The sequence below is a fragment of the Gobio gobio genome (genome assembly GCF_949357685.1).
Source record: "Gobio gobio genome assembly, chromosome: 4".
Taxonomy (NCBI): Eukaryota; Metazoa; Chordata; class Actinopteri; order Cypriniformes; family Gobionidae; genus Gobio; species Gobio gobio.
The window spans coordinates 6,555,267-6,570,258 of record NC_137100.1 but is presented as its reverse complement, the minus strand read 5'-3'; the positions used below and the strand labels follow the sequence as shown (position 1 = coordinate 6,570,258).

Here is a 14,992-nt window from a genome sequence, read left to right as displayed (position 1 = left end):
AAACGTCGCCCTGTAAACTGGCAACAACATACGATTATTATGAATATGAACCATAAATCTGGGGCCTATACCATGAAGCCAGTTTAGCTGGCTAGCCAGATATGTTTAGGATTAGTTTGTGCCAATCCTGGGTTTTGGGTACCATTAAAGTGGTTTTCCTTTTAGCAGTCTTCATCTCCATAGTAACTTATGCTCCACGGCTAACCTGCTCCAGGGCAGGTTATGTTCTGGATAAGAGATCTCAAACTGAAATTGCTGTGGGCACACCTCTGATGCAATAAAGTCATTCCCCCTTTTTCTACACCAAATTAAAGGTTACTACATAGCAAATGGTTTTTAAAGACTAAAGCGTCTGGCTTTTAACCATGCTTATTTATAATAATAATAATTTTGAATGATTTAGATATCGTTTAGGTAATTATTATACCCATAATCAATTACACATGTATCATTCTAGTTAATCACTCATTTATAGGCACTTTGTTAAAATTAATATAAATAGCCTATATAAAGGTCATACAAATAAGCTTTAAAATCAATAAATAAAGCTATAAAAATTACTACATGTGAGCTTAAATGTTAAAATCGCTCTATATATCAACTAAACTATAACTTTTACGTGCATTTATGTATAAGATTTCTCTTTAAGTTGTCCTCTTTCATAGACAGCTCTTTGCTGTGTAAATTTGATTAAATTCTTAATATTTTTCAATCGTGTAATATTCTGCAGAAGAGAGAAATGAATCTCACTGCTTCTCTCGCGAGAAGTTTCACTGATCCACAGCATGTGATTGGCTGTTCACTACTGATGTCACAGCTAAACTCCTAAACTCAGGATCAAAGCCTGAGTTGACAGAGAAAGCTGATGATCAGCATCATGGGACCAGCAAAGCCTGAATAGATTGGTTTGGTTTTGTCAACTCGAAACTAATCCTGTAACCCTGAGTTTGTTAAACTACCATCATGGTACAGGCCCCAGGTCAAATTAATAACAAGATAATGATAAACATTTTCAACATTTAATTATCATTTGTACACATCTAATAGGCTAAACTATTTTACAGCCTGCGCTACATAACCACTGAACGGAAATGTCCATCTAGCGTTTTTACGTTCGCTGTGCAAAAAAAGAATGGCATCCACTGTACTGGGGTTAAATCTATTTCGGCTAGACTCCCGCACCTCGTCTTCCATCTTCCCTTTTATCTCTCCGTTTTTGTTGTTGTGGCTGCTGCTGGTGGCGGGAGCTGCTTGGCGCGCTGCTTTCGTGACGTGTCACATGACGCCAAAGGTTTGGGGACATCATGCAAGTTAAGTTGCTACAGGCTACGTATTGTAACCTTATCAAAGATTCAAGAACCTAATAAAATATGAAAATAGATATTCTCAAATATTTAATATAGGCTATAGGGAATTGCACGCAACATACATGGATTTTTTTATTTTATTTTGTTTTTAATGACCCGCCCTGCAAATAAAGTGACAATTTCACTTTGCCCACGGGGTCTATGAGACGACCCGCACATCACTACCGCTTACCCCTCCTTTTCGAAGCACATAGAGAAGCTACTGTTGAAACTATTTAGGGCTACTGTTGAAACATGGCGGTGCAAAATGGCGACTTCACTGTAAGGGGACCCGCGGTGTATGGAGATAGAAACGGCTCATTCTAAGGTAATAAAACATAACGCTTCATTATGTAAGGTCTTTATACACCACTGAAAACATAGTTAAGTATATGATATTGCATTTCTGTCAATAAATCATCATAAATGCTACACACTGCACCTTTAAATGTCTGACATTTAATGTCTTGTAGACGAGCTGTTCTTATAACTTTGCAATCATGAATATTTGTATAAGACACTGATGCCAGTTTTCTCCCCACAGATTCCAAGAGGCTGTTCCTGCCAATATTTACTCAATGTTTTTGAGTATTTTATGATTGTAAAAGAACACACAGTAAAATATTTCTGCTTCAAACTGTATTTAATAATTATGTAAATATTTATAGGCCTGGTTTAAATGGTATATATAGCATATAAATATTTACATAATTATTAATTTCAGTTTTATCTTTTCTTGGGAAAAAAGTGTATGTGGAAGACGCAATAAGAATTCTAAGAATGTACGAATTATGTGGAAATGTGATGATCATATAGCACAGTTGTGGCAACAAATTATGTGCAGGGTGACTTGAGTGAGTGTGAGAGTGTGAGTGTGAGTGTGAGTGTGAGTGTGAGTGTGAGTGTGAGTGTGAGTGTGAGTGTGAGTGTGAGTGTGAGTGTGAGTGAGAGTGAGAGTGAGAGAGAGAGTGAGAGAGAGAGTGAGAGAGAGAGAGAGAGAGGCAACAAAATGTTTATTTCAAAACTTACAGGCTGGTGCAGGTTTACTTATGAGCTACCCCCAAAAAAGCATAACTGACAAAAAAAAAACATCCACCTCCATTGACTACAGTGGATAAAATGTTTGGAATTTATGCAGTCACATGAAAGGAATGTTTTTTTGTTTGTTTTTTTTAAGACAAAGATAACAGTATTTAACTTCTCATCTTTATCAGAGCACAATGTAGACAACATATCAGTGTGTGTGTGTGTGTGTGTGTGTGTGTGTTGCACTCACAGGTGCTCTTGTCCTGCATCTGGATCACACACTTGGCTCCTCGGTTCGTCTCTCGGCTGTTGAAAGGCCGCACGCGCACCGCCACCTTCACCGAGGATGACGCCATGGCAACCAGCAGCCAAACTACTCAGCACCTGTAAGACAAGTGAAACAATGTTCAGAATTCACAAAAACATAAATTATATCCATGAACCACTTATTAAAGGCTGAGAAATAACATACTCCGATAAATTTCTCAGAATGTAGGAATACAGAGATGGTGGATGATACAATAAACATTTCTGCGTTATGACCAATGGGTCAAAGTTTAGCTGGTTGTCATATTAGACCATGCATTTATCCCCATTGATGGCCATTCAAAAGTAGTGGCGTATTCTGACACAAACTAAATATATAATACATTTTTAAAAATAAAAAATCTTGGAAAGAAAGGAGTCACCCACTCACTCACTGCTAGTGAAGGCTTGGGAGTGTATGCATTCTTGTCATATTTCCATTGACTGCTGAATAATTAGTCACACCAAGGCATAATATAAATAGTTTCACATGTATACCTTATAAAATGTTGATCAGTGTAGCAGTCTTGTTTTCATTAACTAAAACTATTAAAAAATGTTTTTTTAAATAAAGCTGAAATAAAATAAAAAAACTACTTAAATAAGCCGTGTTTCCACCACAGGAACTTTCCTCAGGAACTTTGAGGTGCTACTCGGTGTGTTTCGACCGCAGAGACCAGGGTCTAAATAAAGTTCCGGGTAAAGATTTCCCCCTCAAAATGGCCTGTATCGTGAGGTAGTACTTTTTCAAAGTTCAAGAACTTTCGGGGGTGGGATTTGGGCGCTGAACATGCTGATTGGTTGAGCTCACGCAGAATTTTATTTCACACTAAAAGTGTGTTGCGGTGCGTGCAGTAGGACTGTCAAATAAAAATTCAAATTTCGAATATTCGCTCAAAAAAAAAAAAAAAAAAAAAAAAAAAAGCACATTCAAATGCAAAAATCGTGTATTCGAATTTTTGGTAGAGGCGCATGAGACTAGCCTGGGAAAACCCAGACAACTTCCGGCAAATTTAGATTTGCTCTGCAAGTAGTCTGGCAAAGAGCCCATTCAAACCCATTTCTAAGCCCCAGAAATCGAGGCACCAATCAGAAACGTTGAGGCGGGCTTTACACGATGACGACAGCGCAGACAGTGAAGCAGATTCTGTACACTGACTACAAAGATGGATGCAGCAGTGGAACATCACTATCAGCTATCGCGGCTGTTTTAAGCGATTTAAACTTTTCCATTCCGTTAAAACCAGAGCAAAGAACAACACAAGAAGCCTTCATATCTAAAAAAGATGTTATCGCTGTCTCACCGACTGGATTCGGCAAAAGTCTGATATACCAGCTTGCTTGTCTTAGCGAGAGCCCTCTGGTAGTGTTAATGTTGCACAAAATATAGTTTTAAGTCCTTTTCAGGCGAGAATGTAGTTGTTTTTAAAGCCAAAATTTGTGGTTTATTTATAAAGAGAGCGCCTTTTTGAAAATTTGATCTGCCGTTTTTGGAGTTGTGAGCTCCAGTGGACCAGCGGCGCTCAATTGCTCATAAACCCCACCGAGAAGCGCCTTTCCTCGGCCAGTCCTTCTGCCGTCTGCCGCTGGCTCTGATATGAAGATATGATTCGTCTTGTGTAGATCTAACGGCTGATCTTTGCTCTCATTAATCTATAATTTGTTCCCTGACAGATCGTTTTGTCTGAGGGCAAAGTGAAGTTTCATAACTTTATATTTGTAAGCTATTAAACTTTACCGTTGTAGTCTCCTAGCACTGACTTTCTTTGACTGAATTGCTTTATGTATTGTATAGCTTCTTATATCTTTTACTTATACTTTTAAAATGGATATTGATCACGCATTAAACTAACATTTAACAAAAAGAGACTGGGTTGTGTTTTATGTCATATCTCATTGTATTACAGTGATAATCATAGGCTATGCACACATGATATTACATGTTTTTATTTTTTAATGTAAACGAAAAGAGGCCGGGTTTTTTAAATATTTCGTTTTGTTATATACATGCATTGAAGATAATATGCATTGCCTTCACTACATTTGTGTGGCTATAATATGTTTAATATTAACCATTACCGTCATCGGGAGTTCATTCTCCAGAGTCAAACTTGATAAGTCACGGACGCAAGTTAGAAGTTCGCGTACAAAATATGTCATAAAACACCACTGCCTCATTTCATAAAAAAAATAAATAAAAAAAATTAAACATATTAGCCACACACATGTGGTTCAGGCAACGCGTAGTTAGGCCTACATTCATTATCTTATATATTTATAATAAAACGAAGTATAAAACACCCTGCCTCTTTTCGTTTACATTTTTAAAATAATTAAACATTAATATGTGGTTTAGGTAAGGTGACCAGATTTCTGAAATGGAAACCGGGGACATTTCCTATTTGAGAACACAAGTACAGGCAAGTACGCATATTGAGAAACGGCCAGAGTCTCAGCTGTTTCTCCGTCGCTCTGCATACGTCATCTCCCTCATCGCTCTGATTGGTTTTAGGTCTATCCAATTGCGCCCAGAGGCATTTGAGCGACGCCCGTTGGTGACGCCCCTTTGGAAATGATTTGTCTATGAAGCTTTGCCAGACCATAACTCAGTTACTACTGAGAATGGTCTGGTTTTTACCAGGCTAGCACGAGACATGATGATGATGATGATGTAACTGACGCAGTTTGTTTATCCAGTACAGAGCGGTGCGGCTGTGTTGTTAATTTGAAAAAGGCGGGAAAAAAAGAGTGAGGACTCGGGGTCGGAGAGAAAATGGGCAACCTGTTTGACGACATATATAGTCAGACACAGAGCAGTGCAGTCGGCGGCAATCAGGGCTTTGGAGCATGAGATGGATGAAAATGAAAAGATACGCTAATTGCGGATGAAAATCCTCTCAGTTGGTGGCAAAAATTATGCGATATAAATGTATACACATATTGCGCAGCTGGCAAAGACATTCTTGATCATACCTCACCAAAAAACGCTCAGCACTCGCTGCAGGTAAAGTTGATCTTTTGGTGTTTTTGAAGAACAATATGTAGATGTTTAGTGCGTGGAAATGGATTGTTTCTGAATGTCCGTTTGCCATTTTATTTGTTCACCTTACGTTGTCTGTTGAAGCGTGTTTTCTCAGGTTACTGATGCACTTGCAGTTTTATGCACTTTTGTTACCTAACTTTCCTTACATGCTCATTAATGAAATCCTATTTTATTTAATAACAATTGTTTGAAAAGTAAATGCACTTTAAAAAGTGAATGTCATTTCATTTCAATAAAAGATGCAATGCTTGATTTGTTTACATTTGCTTGTTGCGCTCGCTTGTGCTCTCTTGTGGGCATAGGAGAAAATACAGTACTTTTTCCTTCTAACATTAAGGGGGGGGGGGGGCACTCCGTTTCGGTCAATCTCATGTCAATCTTGAGTACCTATAGAGTAGTATTGCATCCTTCATATCTCCGAAAAGTCTTTAGTTTTGTTTTATTATATTTATAAAAGAAAGGTACGTTGTACCGAGTCTTTTGGAAAAAAAACGAGCCGCTGAAGGCGTTATCGTGTGGGCGGAGCTAAAGAGTCACGAGCGCGCGCAGCTATTGCGTTGAGAACGTCTGAAAGCTGTGACATCCTTAAATGTGGGAAAAAAACGTTATCCTAAATAAACCATGGAACCAATTGAACAGGAGAAGCAGCAACGCCGACTACAGCAGGACGTCTCAATGGTGTGTACTGTAACTTATATACTTGCTTAGCGGCTTGTCATGCGCGAGTTTTACAATGTGTGTGTGTTTACTCATGGTTTATGAGGATATCATTTGGTTTATGGACTATTTTATGCAATTTAATGTTAGCAGTAGCAAGCGTAACAGTTTTGCACGTCCGACTAGTGCGTGTCTAGGCGAGCCATCGTATAGTCGTAGTCCATCATCGTATCAGTTTTTTCTCATTAAAACCAAAGGTGTTCATCAGTGATTCTGTATCAAGAGCAGGGACACATTTGTGTACATTTTATTAAGTGATTTAACCGGAACGAATAGAGAGTCTGATGCGATGACGTGTGTGTGTGTGTGTGTGTGTGTGTGTGTGTGTGTGTGTGTGTGTGTGTGTGTGTGTGTGTGTGTGCGCGTGTGGAGCTCTGCTTTTTCAGAAAGAACCAATACATACAGCATATCTGTCTTTTACAAATGTAATAAAACTAACAACTTTTTTTTTAGATATAAAAGATGCAAAAGTACTCTGTAGGTACTCAAGATAAACATGAGATTGGCTGAAACTGTGTGTGTTTCAGTTCCTCAGTTGAAGAACTAAAATTACTGAAATTGAAAAAAAATAAAGCCAAACAGAAATATATATTTTTTAAAAACACACAAAAGCACATAAAATAACTGAATTACTCATTTCATTAAAATGAAAACAGAAAATAAAGAAATAAAAGAAAAATCAAAATATGATAAAATTGTGTGTATATATAGACACACGCACACAAAAAACTAAAATAACACTGCACTATATGTTGGTCATGATTATTACATAAATCACCTGCTCATGATTATTTGATCTGATCTGCCAGCGTGAGTAGACATGTGCCGTTAACGGTAATACGATATACCGCAATAATGAACATGCACAATATTGTTATCGTGGGCACTTCAAAATACCGTGAATAATTATTTTTTACGAATTATTCAGATTTTTTGAATGTATTTTAAGAATACTTTACCCATCAACCGTTTAAAATGAACAACCCGTCAAAGAGGAACGCGCACTGATGTAAACAGACCGTTCATGAGCCGAGCAGCACTGAAGTGCACATTCACTTTCAGACAGCAGAGGGCGCTAATGGAACAGCAGAAATACAGCCGTTTCCCCAGGAACCACAATCCGGTGCTGTCATCACATAACCTAATACTTAAAGACTTAAAGTCATTTTCAAACGTAATTTTTTTTTTTTTTAAGTTTTAAATTACATGCCCTAGATATTGTTTGAATATGTTCTGACTGTTGTTCAATCACACACTTTACAATATGGCTCCATTATTTAACATTAGTTCATTCATTAAAAAAAACTGACAATGAAAAATATTTCTAAAGCCTGTATTAATCTTAGTTAAATGTACATTTCAGCATTTAATAATACATTATTAAAATCAAAAGTTGTAACTGTATTATTTAATGGACCTGAGCTTACAATAACAGTTGCTTTTTTAAACTAACATTATCAAAGAAGAATAACTTCTGTAAAAATGTAGCTATTCGCTCTTTGTTAATGTTAATGCATTAACTGGCGAGACATTATTGTAAAGTGTTACCTATTGTTCTTTATAATTCTTTAGCACTTTAATCTGTTTCAAATATTTGTTTACTTTATACATTTTTGTGTATTGCTTTATTGTATTTAAATGTTTGGTTCTTTTGTTATAAGAAAGTTTTTAAACCTGTTATAGTATGACACTTTTTTTGCAACTTTTTTAAAAATATCGTGATAATACCGTATACCGTGATAAAAGCTTCAGCAATTAATCGAAACATGAAAATTTGATACCGGCACATGCCTAAGTGTGAGTTTACATTAATTGTGATAATTGCAATTTGCAATTATTAAAGTATGAGAAAAAAGCACTGTCCATTTGTATCATGGTCTCTAGGGCTGGACGATTAATCGAAAAGTAATTGAAACTGAAATTTAGAGCCTCTAACCGACATAATTTTCCCATGTCGGTTATTTCGGTTTTAGTCACGTGACTCCGCCCCGTCAGTCACATATCAAGTGCAGTTTGCAGGCACACGGAAAGATGCAGGAGCAGTTATCTTTGTTTATAGATGCTCAGAATTACTATGGTAATTGCATGTTTTACACAGTTTATACAGGTCAGTTAATCGCCGTTCTTATGCTGTCGCGCTGATACACACACAGAGACGGCGCGCGCAAGCCCCGAAGCCAGATCACTTTCACTTGAGTCCTCATGAAATTTGTCAATTAAATGCATTTAAAGGCTTGCCAGTTTGATCATTAAAGCGACTGTGCACTATTCAAGAACAACAATATGGAAACTTCCCCATTCAGTTCTTGAGCTTTTTTCTGTGACACAGAGAGCCGTGTCGTGTCTCTGATAACGTGCGCGCCCTGAAGCCAGATCACTTTCACTTGCGTCCTCACAAAGCTGTCATTTGTATGTTTTAAGGCCTGCCTGAACATTGAAGCAATTTAGACCATCAGATGTGTATTTGTTTGTGTGTCACAATATATCAGGCATTAGCTCAACATAATTTATATTGCCTGATATATTGTGTCACACGAACACTCAGACAGTAGCTTGCACATCTCGTGACGATCGCGCGCAGAAACTCACTGTCAACGCTGTCCTGTGATTTATCACCAAAGTAGCTTAGAAACTCGACCGTTATAGATTAATACCTGTGAAGTAAGTACAAACCACAGCTTCATAATAAATAGAGACGGTATGAGTAATACACACACACAATCACACTCTCATTAATGCATTCAAATAAATGTAATGTAGGCCTACTGTTAAAATGTATCTGATGTACAATAAGCAGAAATCTGCCCCTAGACAATAACTGCTGAAAAGTGAGCAGTTTCCTTCAAGTAGCCTATTTTAAAATCTCAAAGAAATTCACTTTTTCATTAGAAAAAAAAAATCTCACCTTTAATAGTAGAACATAGTTACAGTACAAACCTTATCAGTGAACTATGAGGGCAAAAATAAAAGAAAAAAAAGAGCAAAATAATCGCTCATTAATCGTAATCGAGGTAAAATGGTCAATTAGTCAAATTTTTTTGGGGGTCAAAACGTTGCAGCCCTAGCATGCTCACATTATTCTTCTGCACTCCATATGTCATCACTTGTTTGCACACTGGTTTACAACAAGGTGTCTTCAGCGTGAGTCTGGCCAGCAGCCAATGAGCCGTGTATACTTGTCAGCTCAAGAGAAATCTCACACACACACACACACACACACACACACACACACACACACACACACACACACACACACACACACACACACACACACACACACACACACACACACACACACACACACACACACACACACACACACACACACACACACACACACACACACACACACACACACACACACACACACACACACACACACACACACACAGACACACACGATGGGAAAGACCTCAGGACATCATTACCACTTTAACTACAACATAAACATGGAACACCCACTGTTACTATAAAAGATGATAATTACTGCTGTGCTGCATTACAATAGATAAAATAAAACACATGAAACCAGCAAACATCAGAGGAAAACAATGCTTATTCTGCCAATTCCAGCTCACAAAGACCATTCACACATGCTGCTGTTATTGTACGATCATATTAGCCCAGTCGACACACGGCGACCCAGTGAAAATGAGGAATTACAGTAACCCGTCAAAGGTTTGGAAACATTACAATTTCTTCTGCTCACCAAGGTTGCATTTATTTATTTAAAGGCACAATATGTAAGAATTTTTAATTAAAATATCAAAAAACCACTAGAAAAATGTATACATTTTGTTGACTTGTGTACTTACATTATCCCAAATGAAATGTTACCAAGAATGTTTAAATCCAGAGAAATTTTAATTTTCGATTTCAGTGCATTGTTTATATTTTTTAACTATTTTACCTAACCGTGAACTATTTATATTTATAATAAATTACATGGCAACCTAACTTCTATTGTTTTAAGGCAGAAAAATTATGTTTGCACTGTTAAAGGTTTACGTTTTGTTATGGTATTTTTGTTAATAAACGTTATTCTAAAAATGTAAATCAATGAATCCTCTGGTTTCTCCAGGCTTCATTGTCAGGATAGTCTTCAAGCTGGCAGCATTATCAAATTATATAATATATAATAAATATATACACTGATGAGCCAAAACATTATGACTATGCCTAAAATGCCAATATCCATTCTGACCCTCCAAGGCATGGACTCTGCAAGACCCCCTTCGTTGCCCTCGTGCATCACTGAGCCTTGGGCGTCCAACACCCTGTCGCCGGTTTGTGGTTCATTCCTCCTCGGACACTGTTGGTAAATTCTCACTGCTGACCGGAAGGAGCGACACACAACACAAGCCTTGCCGTTTTCGAGATACTCTGACCCAGTCACCTTGCCATAAAAATATGGCCCTTGTCAAAGTCGCTCAGATCTTTAAGCCTGCCCATTTCTCATGCATTCAGTAGTTTGAGAAATACGTGTACCGTTACACTCCTAGTACCCAGACCTTAATATGTGGCCTTGTTAGGAGATGATCAACATTTCATTTCACCTGTGACTGTTCATCACAATACCGGTAAAAAACTATTGCAACTTCCGTTTTGTTTAAATTTTAAATCAACGCACACTCACAAAAAACAAACAAACAAAAAGTGTAGTCTTCTCTTATGTAACTTTGGATAAAAGTGTTGAGCATTAATGCAAGCATTTTTGGAACAGAAATTATTAGCTTTCAAAAATTAGACTTAACTAAAATATTTAAAAAATGCTAATAATATTATGTTAACATATTGTGGATCCCTACCCTTTACCCACACTTGTTCTCTGTTGGGTTAGTGTAACAGCACATGCATGTTACCCATTGTAAACACATTCCAGTGTATTTCAGGCATCAGCAGCTTGGTATGAGGGGACAGCATGGGCTAGTCAGCAATGCAGGGATTGTGTGTGTGTGTGTGTGTGTGTGTGTGTGTGTGTGTTTGTAACTTTGAATACACAGGGACAAAAGTAGTAGATACTGTAGTCTAGGTAAAAAATAAGTTTACACAAAACAGGATGAGTGGAGGAAAAAGCTAGAAGTAAAATTAGTATGTGAATCATGAAGCTGTGATTTCTGGATCATGAACAAAGACACTGAAAGATCTGCATTACAATCAAGTCAGAGGAACAGAGCTACACCCTTTAGCTCAGACAACACATACACACTCTCTGCCACGGTGCCACAGCCCGCATAACACTCATAGTCTACATTACACACATATTGCTGGCTTATGCAACTGCAGCAGGTGACTGGGTGTCTGTCAGCCAAGCAGCACATCTAAGGTTTCACTCTCCTGACTCATACACTCCAATGAGATTGCATACTGCAGATTGTGCCATACTTCTATTAGTCTGCTTACAAGTGTGCAGATCTCAATATCCAGTGCTGGACCCAATATATATATATAAAAAAATTAAACAATCACTAGGACACATTTCTCAATACTTAGGTCAATTTTTCAAAACCGTTGTTAGTTACACCACATTAATTCGATTTTGGAGACTAAAGTTTTTCAAATATTACCAAGCAGTGAAGAGGTTCTTTTCAAACTTTTATTCCTTTAATGAGCCTTTTTTAACTTCTTTCAGTTGCATCACCCTGAAATTTTTACTTAATGGCCCCCATTAAATATCTTAAAACAGAAATGAATTTCCATGCTTATCATCAAGAGGTCTATGTAGGTACAGTGGGTTGTAATATTTATAAACATCATAATGTGGAATCTATGCACGTCTTTCTCATTGCATTATTGTATTTGTTGTCATACTTTCCTGTGGTCAGTTCAATTACTTTTCGGATGGGTGTTGTAAATGGGCCTTTTGCAATGAAGTTACTGTATACTTGTGTCTGTATACTTTGCATTTATTGTTTATGAATATAAATTATTAGCGTTCAATTTAAAGGTGCTGTGTGTGAATTTTAGCAGCATCGAGTGGTGAGGTTGTGAATTGCAACCGTCCAACGCTCACTCCTCCCTTTCCAAGCACTAGAGAAGCTACGATGGCCGACACAGGACAAAGATGTCGTCGTCTGATGCTGCGTTCACACCAAACGCGAATAGATTTCAATGTTAAGTCAATGGAAAGGCGTGTTGACACGCGTCTGGACGTCTCGCGGCGCGGAAGGCGCGTTTTGCGCGTCGCGAAGGACGCGAATCCGCCTCATTCGCGCGTCCAGTTCGCGCGAATGGGGCGAATTGAGCTTCTTGGGCGACACGCGCGTTACACGCGAATGGTGCTTTTGTGCATTCACGCGTTTGAAGCGAATTCGCGTCTGACGCCCGAGTTGAAAAATTTGAACTTTGGCGTCAATTCGCGCCGCGTTAACCAATCAGGAGCCTGCTTGCTGCTGTCACGTGGTAAAGTGACGTGTATGAGAAACCCTGCATAAATTAAAAATAGTACTATTGTGTCACAAAATGTAGTTTTAAGACTTTTTCAGGTGGGAATGTAGTTGTTTAAAGCTCAAATCTGTGGTTTATTTATAAAGAGAGCGCCTATTTAAAAAAAAAAAATGTTGTGAGATCCAGGCGATCACCGGGCAATCACCGCTCATAACCCTGGCGAAGGCAGCCTTTCCTCGGCTAGTCCTTCTGGTGTCTGCCGCTGGCTCTGATGTCCTGTAGTGGTTCGTTTTGTGTAGATCTAACGGCCGAGCTTTGCTCTCATGAATCTATAATTTGTTGTCTGCCAAATCGTTTTGACTGAGGGCAAAGAGAAGTTTCATAACTTTATATTTTAAGGATATTTAAACATACATGCAGTGAAGATAATGTAGGAGTTGCCTGGACCACATTTGTGTGGCTATTAATGATTAATATATATTTTTAATGAAAATGAAAAGAGGCAGAGTGGTGTTTTATGACAAATTTCTCCTGGAGTGCCTTGAACGCGCGTCAATTTCGCTTCCAGCGCTCGATTTCTACGCGTGTCCAATTCTCTGCGGACGCGCGAATGCATTCAAAATGTTTGCGCGTGAAACTAGACGCGGTAGACGCGATTTTGACGCTCAATTCGCGTTTGGTGTGAACGCAGCATGAGACAGCAGAGAGTAGCTAGCGCTCTGTAGAGCAGTTTGTCCGTTTAGGGCTACTGTAGAAACATGATGGCGCAAAATGGCGACATCACTGTAAGGGGTGTATAAGATAGAAATGGCTCATTCTAAGGTAATAAAAACATAACGGTTTATTATTTAAGGTCTTTATACACCACTGAAAACATAGTTATGTATATTATATTGCATTTCTGTCAAGAGATCCTCATAAATGTTACACACTGCACCTTTAAGTTTAAGATTATTTGCTGTATACAGTTTGCATGTTGTTGTTTTTAAATTATGATCTGTAATATGTTTTTAAATGATTATTTTAGCTATAGTTAAGATATCTTATTGGTTTTCATATAGAGAAATGCACATGTTCAACGCTTTGTATTAAATGTCTATTTTGAATTATATGTTTAAAAGCAGTATATTTGATATTATTGTACTATTTGTAATGACATGAACATATCACAGTCAACACTATACATGTTTACACCGTTATTAATATATCTTTTTTTAAATAAAAGAAGCTGTAAAGCTGTATAGTTACCGTTGAACTAACAATGAACTACTGTGTTTGAATCCATTAACGTTAAACATGATTAATAGGCAAAGTTTTAAAATATTACTCATTGCACAAAGCGACTATTTATAAATTATTGTTGTTAAATATCAAAATCCATGTGAAAAATTAATCTCAGCTCATATCTAATAAAATAAATGACGTGTATAAGCTCCGCTCTTCACTTCTGTCCTGTGGCTGCTGGTCTGAAACTGCTGGCGCTGGATACTATTGTGGTCCTATTTGGCTGGTCATGTGATTGCATGTGATCTTCCCCCATGATATAGGTGACCGGCTCTAATCTTGTCAGTGAAGTATTTTGTGATGACCGCAGCAAAAAAAAACCCTGACTGGTGAAGAAACTCAATTGATAACTTTGTGGTGAAAATCAATCCCTTACATAAGGGCTCTTTAAAAATACTCATGCCAAAATAAAGGGCAACAAGGGTGCTCGTTCATGCCCTTTCACTCACTTTCTCTTTCCCCTCTAGCACAGTGTTTCTGTAACACGTCTGGAACTTTAATGTTGGTCACATTTTAGTAATAACGGTTGGAATCTGGAGCAGAGAACCAAATCGCAGCTGCTGCTAACACAATCATCCCGCTCAGAGCTGCACTGATAACAGAAAAACGCTGATCTAAGACCAAATCTTCCTGTCAATTCTGAATTTTGTAATTATCCATTTAAAGGGGTAGTTCATACAAACGTGACACTTCTGTCACAATAAGTTATTAGGCAGAATGTCCATGCTGCTCTTTTCCAAAGAGAGAAAGTAAATGGTGACTTGGCGTGTCAAGCTTGAACAAAATAAAGCATAAAAGTATCATACATGTAATCCATGTGACTCTCAAGCTACATTACAGCTTTTCTGAAGTCATGCGATAGCTTGGTGTGTGTGAAAAACGG

General features: G+C 37.8%; 1 protein-coding gene across 1 annotated transcript in view; it reads right to left on the bottom strand.

Moving 5' to 3' along the window:
* The window catches only part of kif1ca (kinesin family member 1C, a), an 81,800-nt gene that overhangs the window by 49,404 nt on the left and 17,404 nt on the right, over positions 1–14,992 (bottom strand). Inside the window, exon 2 of the mRNA XM_079814082.1 lies at positions 2,623–2,756. Coding sequence (XP_079670208.1) covers positions 2,623–2,728 — 106 coding nt within the window. The 5' untranslated portion in view covers positions 2,729–2,756. The remainder of the gene's footprint in view (positions 1–2,622; positions 2,757–14,992) is intronic.